The following is a 25,173-nucleotide window of genomic DNA, read 5'->3' on the forward strand; positions in this document are numbered from 1 at the left end:
AAGTAGTTAAAAGGTGAATTATGTAAGAAGAGCCAAAAGTCATTGATAACTGGAGTATTAGGGACCTTTGAGGAATACAGTCACACAAGGTCAACAGCACTTGAATAATCACATCAGCGTTCCAATAAAAAGCTGAGGATGCCTAGGTGCTATATCAGAGATATAAATGGCCAACATTATCAGACACTGGAGTTTTCAAGCCAGACTATGAAAGTCATTGCAGTGTGTATGTATGTGTGTAAATATAGCTGTATTTCTAACGCGAAGTTATAGCCAAAATGACCACTTATTTTAAAATATTTTGAAGTGCAGATAAATGGCAATCATAAGTTCTAGAACTCTAAAATTACTGTGTCAACAGCAATGTTAGTATACTTCACATTACATTTTCCATGAAGGACTTGCATGTGTAGTGTGCTAGAATGAAACACTAACAGTGTCTGTATTTGCTGTTACATTGACTTCTTCGGACAAATTAACACCCCAGTCAAGGAAAAATATTGCTCAGTTTTCTCTCAAATCCTTCTAACTTGCCCATTAATGAGAATGAACTATTGAACACTTACATTGAGAAAAGAAGAAGCTGCCACCCTTCCTGCTGCTACAATGAAATCCATAATAAGCATGGTGGCACCAGGCAAACTAAGTGAAAAGAACTGAGGAGAGCAGTGCTTGATGATTGTATTGACAATATCCTTGTACAAGGAAGAATAAAAAAAAGGAAAAGAATGTCAAGAACATGAACAAATAATGAAAAAAAGGCAGATATTGAACGGAAAATTGGGAATAAAAAAGCATGTAAATTCACTGTGGCCATTGGAACATTCTAGGTTTCATTACTGAACAAGGAGTAGCACAAAAAAGTTACATTCCATATGTATACTCATCTTAATGTAAGTATAGTATACTTTATAGATCAATTTAATCTTGGACACTACTGTACCACCTTTGTATTAAGTCATTTAGATTGTAAGGGTTTTATAAATGATTAACAATTCATTTAAATAGCTACAGAAGAGACAGAGAGATAACCAGCTATTACTTAGCATCTTAGAAAACTGAATTGGAAGGAATCTTAAAGAACATCTACTTCTAACCCTCTCAGCCATGGGCAGTGTCACTTTCTACTAGATAAGTTTGCTCATATCTCCCTAACAACATGCTTAAATCCTCTCCAACAAATGTCACCTTAGTATAACATTAAAAGAAGTGTTAACTTCTTATGTATCTTTTATGGAATCATAATATAAAGACAATTACATATAAAGACATAGTGTTTTATAACACTGTTGGTGTATAGTCATTCAACACATTAAATTACAAGACTGTGGTGAAGCACTCACACTTGTAACGTGAATCTCTAAAAAGAGCATTTAAACCATGTACTATTTTCAGACTTGTTCATATTAAAACATACAAGATCTATTCCTCTGATTAAATGTCTTTGCTACTTTCTATATCTGATGTAGAAATAAACTACGCCAGACATATAGTGATGACAATTTACTTTCCCATTAGCTGAACAGTTGCACCAGGAAGCAAATAAAACCAGTAGACATTAGAGATACCTGTTTCCTTTATTCTTGCGTGCTTCAGTCTGCAGCACTCAGTTATAGAAAAAAAACAAAGAAAGAATACCCTTTTCTGCCCTCTTACTTGCTTAAAATGGACTACAAAAAAACACTTCTGATTACAATGAAGAACATATAGGCCATTTACCAAAGCCTGGAAAAAGTACCAGTCACATAGCTATTTTTAAAGGAAAAAGTTGAAATACTCAGCTTAAAATCCAGTATTTCTCACAATTTCATTTTTACTTCTACTATTCATTTTAACTGGTACATCATAGTTAAACTTACCTGATCAACATGAAGAAGTCCACAGTGCATTATATTGTAAAAATGAGTTAAAAAATCCTTGTTGGGAGATACATCTTGTCTTCGCTTCATTGTCTTACAAATAAGTTTATAAGCATGTAGCTTTCCTTGTTTATATTTATCAGTCAGCATTGTTGCCTACAGTTTAAAAAAACGTTGATTATCCATAAAAGAAAAAAGTAAATTAAACACTTCTGCAACAATATTTCTGTTTCACTACTTAGTGCTCAAATTTACCTTGAACAGCCAAGGTGTTAGAATTCTCAGTGGTGGGATTAAAACTGGTGGAGATGGTGAAGTGAGGTTATCTGTTGAAATACCAAGATTGTCTCTTATCTGCAATTATTAAAATAAAACAAAATAAAATAAGGGAAATATGTCAGGTGACGGTTGTTCCATCTGAAAATCCTTCCTTGTTGAAACAGCTTGGATAAGAGGTTTTTTTGTTTGTTTGCTTTTACCTTGGCCAGATTCTGCCACAGTTCACACAGATAATCAAAAACCTGGGCATGAATCTCTGGATCCATGATGCTGTTGACATCTCCTAAAATTCCCAACATTCGTCTCCACATCACAGTAGCAACATCTGCATGCCATCCTGTAAGCGTTCCCCCAGCCATAACACTGCAACATTCTGAGGGGAATTCACTAGTTTCTGCAAAGGAAGAAAAAAACATAGTGAGATCTACCTCTTTACAGAAGGAAAAGTTCTGCCTGAACTATTACATACATAGTTTCCATAAAACTGAAAGAGAAAAAAAAAAAAACAATCAGACTTTCAGAGTAAGATATTTCTTACCCATTAAGCCATCTCAAAACTGAAACTGTTTAATTACGTAACTACTTCCAAATTTTCTAGAAGAATTGTTTTGTTTCTTGTATATTTTGTCCGTAAGTAACATTCAAGGTCACTACTGGAGCCCTAATTCAGTAACCCAGTGTGGCAGTTTTGTGTGAACTCTGTTCACCTCATTCTTCCTATGCATCATTACACATTATCTCTACACAATATATGAATGGACAGTCCTTTTTAGTGGAAGATCTGTTCGTTCCAGTTTGCACATAGAAAGAATGCTCACATTACAGTGGCTCACACTTTATGTGGTTAAACAGCCAAAGCAAACTACCTAAGGAACCACAGTTCTAAAGCAGAAAGCATCCACATTCTTCCTCCTGTACCTCTCACATAGGTTTTAAAACACCTCAGCACCAGAACTTGCTGAGATCTTCTGTAAATCTTGCAGCTCCCATAGGCATACAAAATGAAAATGAAATCCAAATTCAGCCTAATCTCATAGCCTCTTCATTTGAAGATCTGGACCACTGTGGTAGAGACACTGATGGCTTCTGGGTTGCAAATTACAAAGTATAAAGCAAAATGATTGTATTTGTGTTCATCAGTAGGCTACCTTAAAGAAAAAAGGGTCTAAAATACCCATCAGACATTCTTCTGTTTCCATGAGACTGAACATGGGAGAATTGATAACTTTGTGTTTATAAAGTGAATGTATTTTAAAATTCAATAACTTAAAGTAATTAAAACTTGTATAAATATTAAAGGGAAAAGAAGAAATAAAAACATTACTTAAAAATTAGGTCTTACTACCTTTACATTAATGATAAAACTGTCCTTGGCAGGACCACATACAAGGTTACCTTGACACAACTCTATCTATCAAAAAGAACAGTTATAAATATACTGACTAGAAGCCCACTGCTAATAGTTTCAATGAAATGCAAGACAAAACGTAGAAAAGGTTTTGGTTTGCTTTCTGAGACGATAACTGCAATTAAATATTTTTAAAAGTGCAGATGAAATAGCTTTTTACAGGATTGTCTACAGCTAATGGGATACTATCTACTTCACTGTATTGCATTCAAAAGAAAGGAAAAACAGGTTTATGTTTTCTATTCCAGATATTGCCTAGGTCATCTGGCGTCTGCAAAACAGAGTGGTGGAGCTTCTCATCCAGTTGCAGATCCTTCTGCTCAATATGATCTGCATGAAGAGTGGCAGGAGAGGGTGTCTGTGATCGGGATCCAAGAGCAGATTGGATTGGAGAAGCACTTTCAGAGCCTGCAAATGCAATTTTTAACAGTTACCTTAAAAGCCTTTTCTGTCCTTTTGAGCTACTGAAATTTCTAAACACAGCATTAAAAGAAAATTTAAATACTTTAATATAACAAATTTGGCCAAAAAAGAAAATGATATAAAACCTGCAATAAGATCTGCCTGTGAACTGAGCTCCAAGAGACAACAAATTACATACAGGAAAGGCAAGAGATGAACATCAAAATCAGGTGAATGGACTACCAGAGCTCTATTTTCAATCAAAATAATTTTAAATGTGTTTATTCTGCAGCACTTGCAGTGCTCAGAACCAGTCAAATTTCTCTACACATTCCTTCACGTAGATTTTTCCCCAGTAAACGATTCAAGCAGAAATTTTGCTGAAACAACCGTTTTTCCAGGTTTATGGATGTGTACAGTTCGATTTAAAAATCAAAGCTCGAACTGGGGACTGATATTCAAAAAAACACAGAATGGCCAGGGTTGGAAGGGACCTCAAGGATCATGAATCTTCAACCCCCCTGCCACAGGGCCACCAACCTCCCCATTTAATACTAGACCAGGCTGCCCAGGACCCCATCCAATCTGGCCTTCAACATCTCTAGGGACGGGGCATCCACAAACTCTCTGGGCAGCCTGTTCCAGTACCTCATGACTCTCATAGAAAAGAACTTCTTCCTGACATCCAACCTAAATCTCCCCTCCCTCAACTTAAAACCATTTCCCCTTGTCCTGAAGTTATCAACCCTTTCAAAGAGTTGATTCCCCTCCTGTCTGTAGGCTTCCTTTAGGTACTGAAAGGCTGCAATGATGTCACCCCGCAGCCTTCTCTTCTCCAGGCTGATCAAGCCCAGTTCCCTCAGCCTATCTTCGCAGGGGAGGTGCCTCAGTCCCCTGATCATCTCTGTGGCTCTCCTCTGGACCCTCTCCAACAGCCCTCATATTCTTTGATGTTTATCTGCTGACCAGAAAATCTGTAAGGGGGGAGTGTTCTATGTATAGTTAGAGGAATGTTAATCCTTGAAGGAAGAACATGAGCTTTTCGAGTGGCAGTGTGCAAAGGCATCTTTCCATGATCAACACAGAGCAACCTCTCTAGACAGTTACTTGATCTACTCTACTCTAAGAGATACTTACATAGGAGCAGCACACACTTTTACTTGGTACTTTTACTAACTTCTGCTAAACAAATTTCACTTCTTGAATTTGCTTAAAGATTCTTCCAAAATGGCAAGTTCAGACTGAATACTCAGACAGCAGTGGAAATAAAGAACAGGTATTCACTATATATTTCCCTACACATCAGCACATTTTAAAATGGAAAAATGCACGTCTCTGAATTTTAACTCTTGGAAAATGACTGATTAAAAAAATATTACGCTGGAGATAAACTAAAATCTAAGGACATAAAAGAAAAAGTGAGGGTGTTAAAAATAGTAATTTTCCTAAATTATTGGTTGTTAAATGTTCTTCTTTGAAACAAAATTAAACATTTTAAAGAACTTGACAGAAAACGTGAAGTGTTATCAGAACAGAAACAATGCTAAACAAACTTGCACTACTGGATTGAAAAGCAATGCAGTTTTTACCAGCAGTTTAAATCAATGCATCTATGTAGGAGATACAGACATACATATGAACATCACTAAATTCTGTAAAATGACAAACTGTGGCAATGCCTTTCCTCTTTCACTACTACTTCACACACAGAATATTTTTTCACTCCATATTCTGCATTTTTAAGTATAGGAGACCATCCACCTGACTCTGATCGCTTGTTTTCAATATACAAAATTAATGTAAAATACACATTTAAAGGTGTCCTAAGAAATCCTTTCCTACTTATCCATTCTGTTCACTAAAAGGGGAGGGATTGAAATAGACATAGAGAAGAAGGAAAAGAGTGTTGGGGTAGAGAAGTGGGAAGAAAAAAGGAGGGAAGGAGAGAGGCAAGAAGGAAGGAAGGAAAAGAGAGAGTAGGGGAGGGAGGGAAAGAGATTTTATATGAAGGAAAACAATAGACACAAATAACGATGGAAAATTTGCTGATCTACTGGAATCTTCTAAGCATTAAAAGATACCGCAGTACACTTGCTTTCAACTTTGATGCTGTGCTTTGAAGTTGAGTTTCCACATGTATCTTCTGGTATCTAATCACATTGAATTCAAACTGCAGCTTCCCTATCAGGTGACTCTTCACGCACGTGATTTACACTATGCAGCTGCCTATCTTTCAAAAATTTCAAAGAAACCGTGTTTTCTTCTTACGTGTGAAAAGAAATTAGACAATAGGCTCCAACTTTGTGGGGGCACTGAAGTGACACACAAAAACCACCTCTCTAAAACAGTGGTCCAAACAACAAGAAAAGACAGCCACAGAACTTTCTCAATGGACAACTCAGTCATTAATTGTAATCTTGTCAATTACAATGCAAACTTGGACAAAACAACCAAATAGCAATGAAATCATTAACATACAAACAAACAAACAGATAAAGAACAGATTCTCTGTGAGGACTTCAACAAGTACACAGTAAAGAGAATGAAAGTCAAGCTGATTATTGTTGACCAAGCTAAACAACAATGTTGAAAAAGCTTTTATCATGCTTCTTTCAATAGAAAGGCAATTTTTGAATGTGAAAATAGTTGCAAGAAAGTGAAGACAGTTCTTAAACATATCTGAAAATGCAGTTTGATTTGTCACAGAGAACAGAACCTATGTATGCGTAAGCTGTCACAGATAAGTAGGTACTTGTTCTACATTTGTTAGGCATAACAGTATTTAACAGTTATGGAACAAGGAATATAAAAATGTCTATGGATGTTTCATTCACAAAATATGGTGAGATCTTCCTTCTAAACACTCCTTGGAGAGGAAGATTTTCTCTTTCAGAAAGCAGCTCATTCAATTTGCTTACCTGTATCATTTGATAATTGTTCAATAAATATTTGTAAAATAAATTGGTAGGGCCTCAAGACTGACTGAGGCTGTGAAACTCTCATTTAGTTTGTAAAAGGCTATTCCATGAGAAAAAAAATGGAAAAATACCAACAAAAAATAAGTGACACAAATGGAAACTGATCTTACAAGTTCACAATAACATTTTTACATATTATGTAAGACTCAGATTTCACAAGAGACAATACAGTGAAGACAGTTGTACGCAAAAGAATCTCATAAGACTTCAATGTACTAGTTTGAAAGCACCAGCAAAGCCTTTCAAGAAAAAAATAGCTTACTGAAAATTAGTTTTTTGACTACAGTACTATAAAAACATTAGTAAGATCTAGCTTACATTATGTGCTAACAGTTTTCTCTGATAATTGTATATATTTTCTCACTAAGGATTTAAAACAGATTTAGCACCAAGTAAAGGATTATGAAGGTAAGTAGGTCAGACAAAAGTTTTCTATTTGTAATTTCACCCATCAGTGTTCAATGGCAATAGAAAAATAACTGAAATCCAAGAATCATCTTCTACATAATATAGATTCATAGCAGAAGCTGAATCTTGAACTCTTCAAGATGGGTGGAAAATTTCTGAAACAAATGATTATTTATCTATTAACTACTTTACCAGTAACAGTTGCAGCTTCAACAGACAACGGTTGCTGATTCAAACTACTTGTTTCCGAATCTATATGGAGTGTAGTTAGACTGGCTACTTCTTGTTCCTCAGCACTCTGATGTTGTCCTGAAATTGCATCAGCATCAGTGGAAGCTGGTGTCCCTGCCTCTGTGCCAAAGCTGAAATCTGTATGAGGAAAGAGCTGTATTAACTGATAACTTAAAAATACCACTAATATAAAATACAAAAGCCTAGCACCTCCAAAATCCTCCATGTAAAACTTGTATGTACATCTCCTATGCTTCCAACACACTGTTGCACAATTTACATAAGATGTAAAAGCAGAAAGTAATTGGCTATTATGGACATTCTCATTTCTGTCACAAAACTGCGACTGAACTTCTGGAGGAGACATTCCTATTGCATGTCCTGTATTCTGCTTAGTCGCTGTAAGTGTACCTAAATGAGAATAAAGTAAAAAATAATGGAAAATTACATTAAGGAATTTATTCGCAAAATTTATAAGCTTAGAAATAGCCAACTTGTTCATTAAAGATCTAACTTTAAGCTAAAAATATTACGACAAATGACATTCTGGCAAATTGCATTCTCAACACTTAAGAGAAGATGCCACACTGAAACATAGTTTAACTAGCATCACTTAGCTACCTACCATCTACATATCCACAGTACATATAGAAATACAGTACATACTTCTACCAAATAAACAGTATTACTCTCTTATGTAACACACACAAAAAAAAATCACAGTTCTAAGCAACTGCAATAACCCCTCCATATGCATATAAGTAGGAACAGATGCAGGAAATGAATGAAAAAGATATTAAGTCATTTTAAAAAAGCATACTCATTTTACCATGATAACACATTTAGTATCTTTATCAATCTATAGCTACAAAAAGACCACTGTAAAAATATTAGATGACCTTCCTTACATTTTACCTAAACTTTTTCAGAAGTAAAATAAATTCTGAAGCTATCTTCCATTTTTACATTCTAATGCATAGAAAACTCCACAGACAGTATTGCTTCCTAGCTTCTATGCACTGTTGTTCAGCTTTTATAGAGCAGTGTTTCAGTGCTGTTTTGCTCATTAGTATACTACACAAATGTTAGCCTCATGAATTCTGCTTTGTTCCATTAAATTAGTAGTGATTTCAATGGGGAATCAAGATATGCTCTTTTTATAGAAGAATACTGGTATTTAACTTACAAAAATTAGGAAAAGGAAGTCACAAGCAATCAACCAAAAATGTTCCTACTTTTGGGAAAGTATACTTGCTTTCAAATTTGCGTCCATCATACTGAAAGGCACTGAACGAGTCCGAGTGGCTATCTGAACTGATGAGGTCACTGCTGCCTGCGCTAGCAGGTGATGTCCATTCAGAAGGCACGCCTGGGTCGTCTATAGGGCGCATTTGGTTCTGTTTGTTCAATACATCAGGAAGGTCTTTTGGAACTTCCAGGCTGCCAGGACTGCTTCCTCGCCTTGTCACATTCTAAATATTGAAGATATATGAAGTATTTTACAATCTTGGATGGCTTATTTGCTTATAATAGGAAAAGCAATCTCACATTCACAAATGTCTGTATACAACTTGTTGTACGCATGCACCTAAGCCAAAAATTGTCATCATCCTACAGAGTAAGACTTTCCAAAATCCCAGAAAGCAGGAAGCAAAGAACCCGTGCTGTCACACAATTCAGTAAATTTCAATTTTGCTTTCACAATGGATGTTTTTGCACAAACTTTAAAAGACCTGGATTCAAACCAAAATATGCCCCCGCTTGTATTTGGTAAGACTTTGGAAAAAATAGTAAAAAAACACATTACCTCCAACTCATGTCTAAATTGATAAACAAGTCTTGTTAACCTTGGTTTCAGAAGCATGCAGAAAAAAAGATTTCAGGAAATCTGCTGGGTTTTGGTCAATAGGCTATGATGATACAAGCAAAAAATTAACATACACTGCAAGCAAAAGAATTTTCCTAATTCACATATTAATATTCTTATGTGTAAGCCAAAACCTTAGCATTGATTTAAGACAAGAAAAGACAGTGTATAGATGAAACAACACACGTTTGCTCATGTAAACGTACACCGCTCTACTTGAGTCTTTCTTTAAGACTCTCCTCACAGAGCAGAAAAGGCAGTGAAAAGTACAGCTATCTGCTTCAGTGGGAACTAAGATAAACACTGAGAAGTCTTTTTATGAAACAGCTTGAATTCTTTATGCATTGAAAATCAAGTGACTGAAGGTGAATTACCTCATGACTAGTCACACTTCACTTCTCCTTTTAACATCCTGCTACAAATTGGCTATTTAACTGATAATTCTGACAACATACAAGGTTTCAGTGTTCAATAGATCAAGCAATCAAAAAATAATAAGTTAGTACTCTATTTTTTTTAAGACAGAATATCCATTTTTGTGTGCTAGACTGCAACTTCAATGGAAGGCAAAGTTTCATAGTGCTTATTCAAACCTACCTTGGGCTGTTTTTTTCCCTACCTGAGGAAAGTATCAATTTTTCATACGTTTATTAATAGTTTTTGAATGTTGACTAATGATCAACATTCCTGCCCATCTATGTGAACATGAACAGTGCTCCCTTTCCTTTTTTTTTCTTTTTCTCCTGTGATCAGTTGTGAAGACTCCTGTTTTATTGATGTACATCCTGAAGTTTACATTTAAGGTATCTCAAAACAGCAACAGCATTTTCATCTTGTAACTCAAGATGAAACAAAGTTTGATGAAAATAAATTCAAAGCAACAGAGTAAAAAGCATACATGTGAACAATCCCTACAGGTCCTGTCTTGCCATCTATTAAAGATGATGATAAATAAATCAATTTTTCCAATCACTTTGAAGAATCTTCTGTTCCTTATTTGCAACAACTATGATATTCATTGACAACTTTTACACACAAGTTTTACTCGACATGTCTAAAATCTTCTTTTCCTTAAAAAAGTATTAATTTAAAAGTACACAGCTTTGAAACAATCTCAATTATTACCCATTCTGTTCATTTTCAATGTTTCTTTGAATATGTCCCCCTTCTTTGACACTTAATTAACCATGAGAACATTTCAGATCAGTTGCTTTGTTTGGCAAGTACTCAAAGGTAACCAGAAATTATTGACTTATAATTGATTGAAATTTTTCACTATGAATCACAGCCACAATGACATTGCTGGAAAAGTATAGGAAAAAATAATACAAAAAGATGGTTTTTCTAACAGAAAGTTATTTAAAAGAAATTTTTTAACACTTCTAAACGAAAGAAGGAAAAAAAAAAGCGGAAAAACATGCAAATGTAGTTTTGTAGTCTGTTGCACTAACAAAAATTGTAGAGAATAGCACCACACTCCTGTACTCCAGTATGGTGCATAAATACAGCAACACACTAAGCACTGCAAATTTACATATAAACATTTGCTTTGAAACTGCACGTGTACGACAACCTTTTCAGTCGCAATTAAAACCATTTAATTCAACGAGACTAGTCACCTGACAGTTACTTCTGCTCTGCTTGAAGAATGAAATTCTAGTAGAAATGACATTAAAAATGCATAAAACAGCATAAGCCTGTGCTAAAAATGATTGACAGCCAAAGAATATTTTAATGATATTCTGAAGTCTTTCTGATACATAAAATCCAGAGTAAGATGAACATCTTAATAAGTGGTGAGCTGACTTATGAAGTCATTCATAAATGACATGAATATTCACACATACATGCAGACTTACATATCACTACATAGGAAGTTTAAAGGCTTACCAGTGTACTACCACTGCGGAGTCTCTCAGCTATAAATTCATCCATGAGGTCAGGAACATTTGTATTGCTACTGCCAATATCACTATCAATAGGGTGCAGCTTTTGACTCATGTCCTCTCTATTAGCTAAAAGCAAATGAATAATTGTATATAGTAAAGAACACATCAACACACATTCTAAACAAAAGATAATAAACAAAGAAGCCCTGCTAGTAAAAAGAAATTAAAAATTCAAAATTGCCAAACATGCATTTTAAGACTCTCCCACTTTTTAAGCAGATTCTACTGTAGGAATTAGTAAAACCACTTCTTCCCACTAAGCAGGTGTTAGTCAATTTCCAGTAAAACCTTTAAGAGCAAGAAAGCTTATAGGTAAGCACTACTTAAAGTTGTTAATGCTTGCTTTAAGGATACAGCACGTATTTTTCCTCCATATCACAAAAAAATAAGTAATAAATCCTAAAAATTTTATACAAGTCCTACAGGTACTCCTCCTCCATTGCACTCTTAATGAAGAGCAATGCAGTAGGAAAAGCACAGTAGACTGCAACATGAAATAATGACAAATGCCAATGTGGCACAGTATACATTTAGTATAAACAGTGCAAATAAAAAATGTTACGTAATAAAATAACATGCTACTACTTGGAATGAAAATTCCATCTCTAGATGGTCAATGGTGATGAACAATTAATGAAGTTCACTCAATTATCAATTTGTATTTTTGATAGAATTGTACTTTCTGTATCTGACTGTGGCTGCTACACCTAACTGTACGATCCTTTAAAGCTTTCAGGTTACCTCAGTTCATTTTTCCTCTGCAATTTTTCCCTCAGTGTCCTCTCTCATGGGACCACAACAGGGTTTTCGTTTATCGTAACATTGAAGCTCTGCTAGATTTTACGGATTTCAAATAATTTTTTTTTCTAGACACCATTTTCAGAAGTTCAGATTCTGCATAGAAGCAGAAAACTTTCTTGCGGAACGTGACAATCACATCACTGCCCACTTGTCATGGTGCTACGCTTTCACAGACTGCCCTCAGGTGGCATTAACATCTCAATGCAGGATGCATTACAGAATGCTGTTAATCATGCCAGTGTAATAAGGTGAAAAAAGAAAACCTACATTACTGCTGAAAGTTAATTTATTGTTCATTTAAGGTTATTTATGATTTGAACTAAGCCAATGGATATCAGAGCGACAGCCTTCTTTTTGATCAAGCCACGGAGGTCTCATAGTAAACAGGAGGATGATCAAGAGACCTTCATGAACATACATATTGCCAAGATGCAACTGTATCAATTTTGATGAGTGCATACAGAAAGGCCTACAGCACAATTCAAAAAAGATTCACACAAAACCTTAAGACTACTCACAGAGAACTGTGATAACAAAATCATTTCAGTAACAGCTTTCTGTTCCAAACTACTTTTAAAAAGATATCTAAACTGACCTCCAAATGTAAATTTGAGGGGCCTTTTTGTTTTGGAGGAGGATAAGGCGGAGCGGGAGAGGAGGAGGAAGAAAATACACTAAATGAACCAGAAATAAAATTAATTGAACCTAGCTGGTAGATAGCCAGGTCATTCTGACAAACAAACTAGTTGGAGCAGAACAGTACATTCTGATATAATGTGCACATGCCAGTCATTCAGTAGGCTGAATTTTGAGGCTCTATATGGTAGATGAAAATTCAAATTTTTCAAGGCTTAGTCTTTATTAGGTCATTTACTGTCTCTTCCTCTTCCCTAACCTGATGGTCTTCAGCAGCAAAGAGGTTCAACCAAATATACTTCAAAGGAAAATTAGTAATTTAAAGTATGTAAAAGTAACTTAGGCTGTGAGAAAAATCAGCTGGCTATAGGCGCATGCACAACCAAACAGGAAAAGCAGTGATCATCCCAAAGCCTTTTGATTGCTTATCAGAGCTTGCTTCAGTTGCATTAAGCCAAACTGGTGCTGCCTTTCTCCTTTTGCACTCTGCACACTGTCAGTGCTCACCTGCAGCTCTCCTTCCAAAATAGCCCATTACATGACTGTACAGATCCCTCAGTGGAGCCTCTGCTGGCATTCTGTTCTGCCTCTGTGGGGAAACATTTGCCTTCGGCTTCGAAAGAGCATGTACAACAGTTTTATAAACACCACCCAGGGAGCCCTGCTGTTGCGCTGACTCCTGACCTGATGATCTAAATGCACTACGATTATGGAACTGATTAACTGCAATAGCTTCCTTTTGCAGCATGGCTGTTTGAGTTTCTGTAATTTCCTTACTTTGCTTGCTACTAAGTGAAGCAGCATTGATTGCATCTAGAGGTCTATATATTCCAGGTCTAACCAGCTCCATGGCAGCTGACGAGCTGCTGCTTGTACTGCTACTGCTGTTGCTGCTACCACTACCACTACCACTGAAGCCACTAAGTTTACGAAGTCTTGCTTTCCATGCAGCCTCTTTGTTCTCAAGAGGATTGTAAAACTGAACTGATTCTGTAGATGGTCTAAAAGTTACATGAACGCTATTTCTTTTTTTAGCTGTTATTTTCATGATTTTGGCCCTATGAGTTACTGTTTCAGATATACTTCTTTTAGTTGGTGACAGCTTGCTTGTACCTGTGATGTGAGGCATTTGAGGGTTAACTTGTGCTTTAGGAAGAATTTTCTTTGCATGCATAACACGTGAGTTGGTTATTTTGTCGTTAAACTGAGCACTTTTATGCTTTTCAGCTAATGCTGCTTCCATGGCTGAATCTACATCAGCTTCAGTGGCTGCTTGTCTGTACAGATATCTTTTTCCTTCTTTGATGCTAGGACTACTTGGCCCATGATCAAACAGACTTTCACACTGTTTATCAATATTTAACTGTCTGACTTTATCGAGTGCTTCATTTCTTGCAAAAATGTCTATTTGAGCAGGTGCAATATTACTTATAAAGCCACTTTGGTTTTGTTCTAGGTGCAGCTCTGGGTTATCAGGTCTTTCTGTAACAGTGACGCTATTCGTGCATTGACCAGTCTGATCACTATTTTCTAATCCATCCAGTGGTAATCTATCATTCCTATTTACTGATGTATCACCTTCATGAGCAGCAGCCTCACATTCATCTATCTCAAAGTTACCGCAAAGTTCTTCTTTTTCTTTAAGATATTCTCTCAGAGAGGAAAGAAGATCATCTTCACCTTCAAGGTCAACATACTGGTTTTGTTCAAAGGTTGTGTTTGCAAATTCTACTGGCCCTATTAAATGACAAAGATGGTCATAAATACTATCCCCAACTTCCAAGGAGGACTCTCTGCTATTTGAATCGGTAATATGGCTTTCAGTGGATCTATGCATTGAAGAGGTCTCAGTGGAACTTTGTAAACTTGGAGCATGATGGGATGAACTTTCAATGACAGGAACTGCACCTTTGGCTCGTTCAACTGCGAATGGTTCCAAGATGTCAGAGGTGCTGCTGCTTCGTGGCAGTGGTTGTTCCTCATTTAATGCACCAAAAACTTCACTTGGAGCATCCTCACTCTGTGAAAAATGTCTGACTCGAGGTGGACGTGGAAGAATTTGAGCATCATCAATGTCTGTAGGAAAAAAGTGTATGTAATACAAACCAGAATTTACATAGAAAAATAAATTTATTTACTGCTACATTCTAATCAGGTGATTGAAAAAGCCAGGAAAGTCCAGAGCCTTGTTTAATTATGTACAATGAAAATACTTTTTCAGTACTAGAGTGTTAAAAACAAACACACAATATCCAGTACAAAATGCAATATAAATGAGTTAGACCATCAGAACACAGTTTTAAATGTTAACATGCATGAGAACAGTGAGACCATGGAACATTTGGAAATACAGTTAAAGCTAGGGCTGTGCCAATAAGTTCAATAATTCAAGCAATATTATTCCAACTACCGTGAAGAAATGTTTACCTGTAATATAAATTAGCTTAACAGTATGACTCTTCATAGAACTTACATCTTCAGAAAAATACACAACTCCAAAGAGACATGTAAGTTTTCTGGCAAATTAGTATTGTCTACTGAAGAGATAAACTATTACTTTTTTCATAACTTGTGTGGACATACATAAATTACTGAAATATAAGAAACAATAGTAATGTAAAGTTATAAATATTATGGCAAACATAATGTGGTGTATACCTGAAGACTCAGGTGGTTTTTTTTTTTTTTTTTTTTTTTTTTTGTTTTCTTTGTTTAAGTTTTTAAATGACAGAGAAGAGCCGGAGAAGGTGACCATAAATAAAGGATATATATATATTTATAACACATCTTTTTTCCCTAGAAGGATGTTTTGTGAAATGTCTCATGTTGAAATTGCAAAACTAAATGCTGAATGGAAGCTAACCTCCCCATCATCTTTCAATTTTACCCAAGGAACTCATAAGAATTATCAAATTAAGAATTTGATAATAAAGATATCGAAAAAATCCTGCAGCCACACAACAATTAACATTGAAGTAAAATCACTTTTACTTACAACGAGACAAGAACATTTGTTATGACCATTTAAATTAGTAATTCCTTGTCTCAACTAAGGCTGCTAATACTTCACCACCAGTTTAAGTCATAGTTAACTGCAATGAAAGCCACAGTTTCAACATAGGTTGCTGAGGAGATGTACAGAAATACATTCAGCTCACTTAATGTCATCCACCAAAATAAAGAACTTTCACATTCCCTCATCAAATTTCTTGATAAATAGGAATACTATATACTATATAATCAACAATACAGACAAGGATAAGTGTCTCTTCAAAAAATTGCATGAATTCAATGCTTTTTATGGGATAGGAACTTGAAACGTAAGGTAAAAACAGCTTAGTTTTCCACTGGCTTCATTTTCATATAATCATTTATTCTCCAGATTTATTTTTAAGACCTATCACTAGTTCTAGATCTGCTTTTAAAAAAAGGAATAACAATAAAAAGCTTAAATGAACAACAACACTTACTTGCCACAATAAACAGACTTACCTTGTTATTCTGTCTAGAGGGTTAATCTTCAGCACTCAGTGGTACTTAAATTTACTGCATTTACTTAAATTCACCATATCACACAATTTAAGCCCCTTCCCCTCCTTCAAATCTGATGTGTTATTGTCAAAACAAAGAAATTATGTTGAATTGATTTTATAATATTTCAGATGATTACTTCATAGACGTCAACATGTATTTCAACATCATGATAATCCGAAGTTGCCTTAAATGGCCATTTTGAAGTGCTCACACTTTCCTGAGAAAGTCAGAGCTGAAGCTGAATTTTGTCATAATTTCCTTCTGAGCAAAGCACTTAACCCGGAGGAATCAGATATATTTGCACTTAACATATGTGTTGAAACAAGATGAAAAGTTCAATTTTTCAAAGAAACTCCAATTTGAAAATTAAGCTTGACCTGATTCAAAGTTTACTGAACAGTATAGCAGCTATTAGACAAGAGATAGAAGTCTATGGTGAAAAAGAGAGTAGACATACAAGCTCTTTCAGAAAACAAACATGAACTGAAAATAGCTGTATAGTGCATAATTTATTAACCCTTTCCTTTCTCTTCAGCTTTTATCAACAGCAAATTTTTCAACAATGTTCCTATTCAGTTTATTACTGACTATACAGACTAGCACCCTCTGACATGAAGGGTGTCACTCTTTAGCTTGAATTAATATTTCAGATTCTTTAACTGATTTAGGCATGGATTATTAGCACGGATTATTCTTAAATAGTTTCTGTGTAGCTTGAAGAAATAGGTTTTAACGAAAGCAGCACCTGAGATCACAGGATGCATCTAAAACTTGTATAATAATACTATTGATGAAATTAATATGATAAGATGATCTCATCCTGAGCCTCAATATGTATCTTTCATGTTTCATAAACTCCGCTTTAGTCAGCCTAAGGATTGCATACTAGGCAAGCATGCAGTGATTATGATTTTCTAGGATGTTAAAAATTACTGGATGGAGAACTCTAAAAGCACGCCAAGCAGCTCCACACATTGAAATAAATTCAGCTAGATTTATTTCAACATTGATCCAGTATTACTTAATAGGCACTCATGTATGTGTGAATAGCACATACAAGTACACAAAGATTTTCATATAAACATGTAGTGCTTGTGCCAGCAGAAAATTCATTTTTGTAAAACAGAAGAAATTAAGGAAATACATAGTTATTGTAGTATCAGCACTGAAAATATAGATAATGTTTTAAAATCCAAATTAACAGCCTCCTTGGAAATCAGAGCTCACACCTGCACACTAGTTGCAGTCAAAATGGGACTCTAACAATTCCTAGAGTTTTTACCAAACACATTACAATTGTTGCTGCAGAGGAGTGTATCTTTAACAGTGCACACATCTGGAAGAAATACTATCTGCTTCCTAATAAGCTGGAGTAAGGAAGAAACTGAAATTGGCAGTTCCAGCTAATCTCAATTGATTGCAACTTTCCTTACACCAATCTATTCTCCTATTTTTCTGCTTGAAGACGGAAACAAAAAGCAGCTTTTCAGCATTAGGTGGGAGACATGTATGCTAAAATACATGCACATTCTGGCAGTACACAATAAAGTATAATTTTCAACGTACAGATCGTGATACTTCTTTGGGTAATAGAGGCAGGTGAGAAGTGGAAAAAAAAATAGAACATATCTTATTTACAAAAATGTACTAAGTCATATTTGTATGCAGCCTTCCCAATGCAATTTTGCTTTTTTATACATTGAGACAAAGGCATAATATAACAGTCAGCCTTATACTTTACTGATTTTACTGATTACCCAATAGCTGGAGTACAAGAAAAAAAAAAAAAAAAAAGACAATATTATCTGTAACATTTCATACAAGCTAATCCTTACTGTCTTTATCTATTTGCTGAAAGAAAATTATCCAAAGAAAACTACTGTGAAGAATTCTAGCTGATCATCCTGTGTGGCCAAATACAACATTACAGAAAATTATAAATCTGTAAAGACAGATGATTTGGAAAACCAAACCAAATCACAGCACCTCAGAATCCAATACTGTGTATATACACATAATATTTTTATATATTAATAAAATCAGGCATTCTGTAAAGCATATAAATGATACCATATACTTCACACGATTTTTTTTTCATGGGAACTAAATTACATCATTATCATGGCTGGCCACACAACATCCAGAACTGAAATCAAGAATTTAAGAAGAAAGATGTAAATGGCAAGTCAAACTAAAACTTCCTCCTTTTCCTCCCTTACTAATGACAAAATCTTTAGATTAGCTGTACTCTCTGGTAGACAGAAGTTGTATTACTGCTTACCAAATAATTATAAAAGCAAGATATTCCTCTTGTTTTATTTTTTATGATAGTAAACATTGGCACAGCACTAACTTCTAACAGTTCCAGAATGAATTGGAAAATAGCATGATATTTTACATAACTCCAAATATTCATTCTTAATCTCTTCCCCTCTCCCCCCATCCCCCAAGTATTTTTACTTTCAAAAAAATTAACTATTTTGCAGAATTTGAAAGCAGAAGGTTTAAAAAAGTGATAAAGGGGGTGCAGAAATTAGCAGAGGTGGCACTACCTGAAAGCTCATCAGAAAGGGGAGTGAGAACAATATCAGGCAAGAAGGGTTTGGAAGTATGGATCAGAACAGGAGCACTTTTAGCACTGCGTATATAGGCCGATGGCAGAGCACATTCACCAATGGATCGGCTTCTCATGGCTTTAAAAAGGAAAAGAAAGAAGTGGGGAAGGAAAAAAGAAGAGTGACTATAATGAAAGGCTTGTGTCACAGAAAAAGCAGCAACAGAGAAAACAAAGATAAAAAGGAAGAAAATTTAAAAATTAAAACATTTCAGCACGGCAGATATTGGCAGAGCTGTAAGAAAGAAAAAAATCAGTGGACACATAAGACATTTTGAGTTTTTAATTTTTATGTAAAGCAGTAACAATGCCTTTATTATGACTATTACAGAGATTTTGCATTCGAAAACCAAAAAACTAATTAACATTTTTTTCCTACTGCATCAAGGGTTGAAAAATCAAAGTTAAATCCACTCCACAAGCACTCAGAAATTTAGATTTCTTAAAAGAAAAACAATTTACTCTACCTTTATATTTTTCTACTTTCCTTTGGATTACTCAAGACAAGTATATCTAAATTTTACCTGAACCATAGTCTTTAATTCAAGATTCTCAGAAAGAGATTCAAAAATGCGAAAATAAGCAACTGTATGTGGAGAAACTTCCAATACAATACAGCATGTTTGTGCATTAAAAATTAAGATATTGAAATGAAATTGTTTGTCAACATAAAGTGTTACATTCTTATTTTTCTAGATATCGAATAAATCTTGCTAACTAATCCTAATTAACCGTTTTTGTATCTGCCCTTCTGCCAACAGTCCCTATAGAAAGAAAACTTAAATAAGAATTGTAGTAATAGGATCAGATTATACATATAGCTTTTCCAATAGATCTGAAGTGAAAATTTATTACACTTGTTTTCATTTGTCAGAGTAAGATACTGCAAGAACTGATACTGCATTCAATCTCAAAGTATAGCAAAAGTTCTTCAGAAAGTAATATTCATAGTTTCAAGCAGTTTCCTTTTCACATAGTCGCAAATTTGAGAACTTATGCTAAAGTTGTTGTTGATTAGCTTATTTTAAGGAAAATTCAGTGCATCTTAAACACTGTCAGCACAGTATTTAGGTAGTCTTTGAACTTCTCTTTGCATAATTCCAAAACAATATGGAATATACCCTCTGAAATTTTAGTGCTTCTGATCTGTACGGAAATCATAAGAACAGAATGGAGTGCAGAAAAACTTGAGCACATCACACTTATAAATCAGGTTAGAGAACTTCCCTAACACAGCAACAAGAAGATAACTTGAGCAGGCCAACATATATGGAGCAGAAAACACATTTGACAAATGCAGCAACCTTAAGCAGAATCTTAACATCAGTTTGGAAAAAAAAATTCAGAAAGATGAATGTTTTAAGAATGAAGCCATTCACTTAAGCTCATAAGACAGAAAGCAACTTTTTAAAAAAACAAACAAACAAACAACTACCTGTACAGTTGTAACTTCTCTTTAAGAGATACAGCATTAAAACTCAGAATACAGCAATAGTTAGCTGTATTCATCATTATGCATTTTTAAATGAATCTAGGAAAGGGAAAAAAATATCAAGTTACTTAGAAAACAGACCAAACTTTTGAGATTGGATACCATGTTGAATGCAAATCATTAAAAGAAGTGTTCCCTATAATTTGACTGAATCTTTCCCACCATTTTATGTTGATTCTAGTAAGAGGGGACAGGGCTTCTCATTGACTGTTTGGAAGAAGGAAATTTTAGAGATACTTAAAAGGAAAATTATTCTGAGATGCTGTAAAATGTGATCTCCCTGAATATTTATTTTAAATAAGATGTGTCATATCAATTAATTAGCTGAGTAGAAGCAGATTTGAGACCAGAATGTGAACTAGGTATTTGTTGCTTTAAAACCTTTCACTATTGTCTTCAGAAAAAAAAGCAGAGGAATGGAATCCTAAATTCTTTCTGTCCTGATATTTTTATTGGACTACAATCTGCTGCCTAGACTACAAATTCCATACCTCGGCCTAAAAAGATTTTTCAACCCATATGCATATTACATTTAAAGGCCCTTTACTAAAAATTACTTTACATAAGTTCAGGCTAAAAATGTACACACTGCATATCAGAAAAGCTGTGATTTTTGTTTGAGTACACCACATACACACAAACTTGGTGCAGCCATAGATGTGCGCTGGCATGAGGATGGCTCGAAAAATAAAGGTTTGCAGACGTACACAAAATGTGTACAACAAAAAACAGACGAAGAAGAAACCCCAGCTTTTTCTTACCATAAAATATTCAACATGCACATCTCCCCTACTCAGATAGCAAGAGTATATTACTCACAATCACAGGAAATATACTATATGTCAGTTAACATGCAACACATCCAAGATCTGTCTCAGTTCCAGGTTTTGCTTGTGGCATTACTATTAAATTGAAGGAGACAATCTGACCAGCAAAGTGCTATACAGAAAATTTCACTTACTGTCACTATCAGCCAGTTTTTTTAATATGCACCCCTGTTTTAACTGGTACAAGCTAGGAAGCACCTTAACAGGACTCTTAGCAGACCTGAGACAATAATAAAGGCATATGCTTTTGTAGTATATGCTTCATCAACAGCTTAAAACCTGAAGAGTTTGGGACTCTAGAGATGGCAACTTTGTCAGGGCTTTTAATCTTTTAAAATTATCCTACCAATACTGAGATGCTTGTCCACAAGTGGTTTACTACAAAATAAATAGATCTGAAATTTTAACTGGTTATAACAGTACAGACTTGGCTTATTCATATCAAATATGTAAGTAGACAAGGAACCAAATGCAGGAAGCTAAAGTACAGTGAAACTAAAATTAGATTAGTTTGCTACTTATGAGGTCAGTACATAGCTTGATTAGATAAACTCAATGATTTTAGGGCTAACATCATATGAATAGTCATCTTTCAAATAGAAGCAAAACAAAACCTTATAAAACTGATCAAGTGGCATAACCTTCTTACAGAACATCTGAAATAACAATATGAGAGGGAAAAATTTCAGCATGAGCTTTACCTTGTTAAGACAATTAAGACTTAAAGAGAAAAACATTGCAACAGTCAATCACAGACTATTTACAGAGAAGCAGAAATTACATTTAAAGTATTTGTGATCTGTAAGGAAAACTGCTGAGTCAGACTAGAGCTGTCAGTATGAAATAAAGGAAAAGCTGTGTAGCATCTGAATACAGGAAATACACATTTTTGGAGTAGTGTTTACAGCTAATCAGCTCTGCCACCCAAATAGAAGACTTCAGAAGCTACCAGTAAACAAAATGTAAAAATGGAGTAAGAAAATTTCTTTAGATGTTCAAATAGAAACGTTGGCAAAATAATCTGTGACTAAAAAAAACAAAAAACATCTTTTCTTTGTGACAAAATAACGTTAATTTCTGAAAAGCGAACATAACTGAATGTATATTCAACTATTAATATGCACTCCTGCTTCCTAAATTGTCAGATTGTACTTGCTCCCAAGAAGTATCAGTGAAGAAAAATGCATCATGACTGAAGTAACTACTATTACAGAGATAATGAAAAAGCATAAGATAGTCCTTTAAATGTTATTTTAAATGAAAAAGCGAAGAGTATAACCTTCTTTCACATAATGGATAGCACTGAGATCCGCAAGATGAAATAAGAGAACAAAGAAATTAGAAGTCCAGTTCAATAAGACATTGTGCTCAAATCATACAGATGTAAATGAGTCTTCTTTTGAGTGATCCACCTAAAGCACTGTCTAGCATCACTCATTTCTAACTAAAGAGTATCTGCAAGTAATGAAATTGTGAAGTAAGTCACTTCAGAAACAGCAAACTGCACACATTTGCACCAATCTATCATTAACACAAGATTCTGGGTACAGTAAAAGAAAACAGGTTTTATGAACAATGCAGATACGTATGTATTTCTTGCACTTTTTTTCTGCAGTTGGAAAATATTCAACCTATTTTGTGCACTATTTAGGAAAACGCAGACTTGAAGAGCCACCTGTCCATAGCAATGCTCAAACCATTCCAGCTTTTCCAGCATTTCTTTTTCACACGCTTACAACTGTATTATTTTTCTAATGTAGGCTAAGCATGCAATCAACTTATTCAAAATTAAGCCATATCTGCATTACTTTCATTTACAGTAACTGCAATTGTAATAACAACGAGCTATTCAGCTGCCCTCAAAACATGCAAGGCTGCACAATTTACACTTACATCTTCAACTAGTTATTTAAGAAAGTATACTTCTCTGGAAAAAAATTAACCGCGTAGCTACAAAGTCAATTATTAATTCTTTTTCCCTTTTCAAATGTCACTTATATCAGCACTTACAGATACATACCAACAGTTTTCTGCCGCACTATGCTTCTTGCCTTTTCAGTTCCTGGAGATCCAGTGGTTGTAGCACTCCGTTGTCTCATTGGCGCCTGTCCAGGCTGATCACGGCTCCAGCCTCTAGAAAAGGACTTATCCACTGAAGACTTGGGGAATTCATGCCCAACTCCTACAAAAACAGAATTGCAAATTTATACACTTCTATGCTAGCATCACCAGAGTTGTGCTCTTTCAGACAGATTTAAAGTTGGATAGAATAAATTACTGGAGCTAGCATAATGTTAAAAGCTAAATAGCAAATTACTATTTATAAGTATCTCTAAGCCCACTCAGCATTAACTGAGGGATCCTGCAACTGTTTTAGAAGCACTGGTGCTATTATGCTATTGTGATTTTCTTTTCTGATCAAACGAGTCCAAAATCACAGAAAAAGTGGTTTTGAAAAGATTGTAGGCAAGATGTGTAATTATAGAATTTTTTCATTCAACATTTGCTGTTTCTATTAGACAAAACACGCAAAATCATACATTACGTACCATTAACACTCTAATTGCTTGTCAAATCATAACTGTGACTTGAGGAACATGAAATAAAGATTATAAAATATTTTAACACCAAAAAAGTAACTAAGTAAAACAGATGGTGGACTCAAAGAACATAAGTCTTCAAAAATTCACACACACACACAAAAAGAAAACAGTGTAAGAAGATTAAGAAAAGATGTAACAAAATCAGAGTTGAGATTTATATCAAATTAAATACAGCTCATAAGCGGAGCCTTCCAAAAACCGTAAAGAAAAAAAAAAAATCCCAGTCAACTGAACAAACATTTGCAGTGTATTTCCCTACCTACACTGAACTGACACAAGTTGTGATCACAATTAAATTGTTAAAGGGCATCTCCTTGGAAGTTGTGTCTTCATAATGCACATTTGTAATTATAAACAAATGAGCAGGTCCAAACAAACTGGGCATAATATTTAAGTGATCAATTATTTCCCAAATCTACTAGAGCTAGTTCTGCAACCCACAGTTAACAATGGAAGCTTTCTCTGGAATTTTGCTACTGAAAGTTAGCATAAACTCTTCTCAAGTGGCTCCATATGGGTGATGCAGACAGTTCAAAATATTTTTAAAAACTATATTCAAAATAGCAATACACATTCCTATCCAACATCATACTTGTTTTTTAAACTGTCTTACGGACAAAAGAAAAAAATCTATACAGTACAGGCAAACAAAAATTTATGGTCTGGAACAAACTCTCAAGGTCAACTGAAGCAAAAAGTAAGTTTGTTCAGCTGTCACGTAGCAGAAGAATAAAATGAAAGTGTGAAATGTCTGTGCCCAAGATGAGGAATGAGACGTGAAATGTCTTTACTACAAACAGCTTATAGCAACATTCTCTTTAAAATAGGGCACTGATTATTTCTCACTCAGTAAGTAAGTAGTGAGTACCTTCCCTCGGGTTTGAATGAAGAACCACATCAATCAGAATACAGAGAGATTAAAAAGTAGATTAAAACCATACTTTTTCTCTATCCTTATTACTCATCTTAAATGTAATTCTGCCTCTTGCTATTAGATCTCAAAGCTCTTTTTAAAGAAGATCAGTATTCCCCTTGTTTTACAGATGACTAAAGCAAGGCAGAAACCATTTCTCATGGTGACATGCAGATATTCAGTTTCTAATCTGGGAATAGAAGCCAGGTTTTGCCGATGTCAATTCAGCACTCTATGCAAAAGGACAGATTTCCTGTCTCAACAGTACCAATATCAGTAAGTAGCTACCTCTCTCCCTATGTTTTGTCCCACACGTTTTTTTTCTATATCATAGAGGAATCAGCTTAAAAATTGATACCATTAATATGGCAC

The 25,173-nt window shown here is 34.9% G+C and overlaps 1 protein-coding gene across 15 annotated transcripts in view; it reads right to left on the reverse strand.

The window, feature by feature from the left end:
• The window catches only part of RALGAPA1 (Ral GTPase activating protein catalytic subunit alpha 1), a 114,735-nt gene that overhangs the window by 58,568 nt on the left and 30,994 nt on the right, over nucleotides 1–25,173 (reverse strand). For 7 of the 15 annotated variants that reach the window (XR_007377981.1, XM_048950135.1, XM_048950136.1 and 4 more), the window contains exons 16-27: nucleotides 23,306–23,467; nucleotides 18,905–19,045; nucleotides 13,326–14,894; nucleotides 11,323–11,447; nucleotides 8,821–9,037; nucleotides 7,776–7,976; nucleotides 7,527–7,703; nucleotides 3,802–3,954; nucleotides 2,339–2,532; nucleotides 2,115–2,213; nucleotides 1,860–2,015; nucleotides 567–695 (exon numbers count right to left, since the gene is read on the reverse strand). Coding sequence is in view for 14 of the 15 variants with exons in the window: in XM_048950135.1 (XP_048806092.1) it covers nucleotides 567–695; nucleotides 1,860–2,015; nucleotides 2,115–2,213; nucleotides 2,339–2,532; nucleotides 3,802–3,954; nucleotides 7,527–7,703; nucleotides 7,776–7,976; nucleotides 8,821–9,037; nucleotides 11,323–11,447; nucleotides 13,326–14,894; nucleotides 18,905–19,045; nucleotides 23,306–23,467 (3,323 nt within the window). In the remaining variant the exon portion in view is untranslated. The remainder of the gene's footprint in view (nucleotides 1–566; nucleotides 696–1,859; nucleotides 2,016–2,114; nucleotides 2,214–2,338; nucleotides 2,533–3,801; nucleotides 3,955–7,526; nucleotides 7,704–7,775; nucleotides 7,977–8,820; nucleotides 9,038–11,322; nucleotides 11,448–13,325; nucleotides 14,895–18,904; nucleotides 19,046–23,305; nucleotides 23,468–25,173) is intronic. The other 8 variants (XM_048950146.1, XM_048950147.1, XM_048950148.1 and 5 more) reach the window with 6 other exon arrangements.

Source organism: Lagopus muta, chromosome 6 (genome assembly GCF_023343835.1).
Source record: "Lagopus muta isolate bLagMut1 chromosome 6, bLagMut1 primary, whole genome shotgun sequence".
Lineage (NCBI taxonomy): Eukaryota > Metazoa > Chordata > Aves > Galliformes > Phasianidae > Lagopus > Lagopus muta.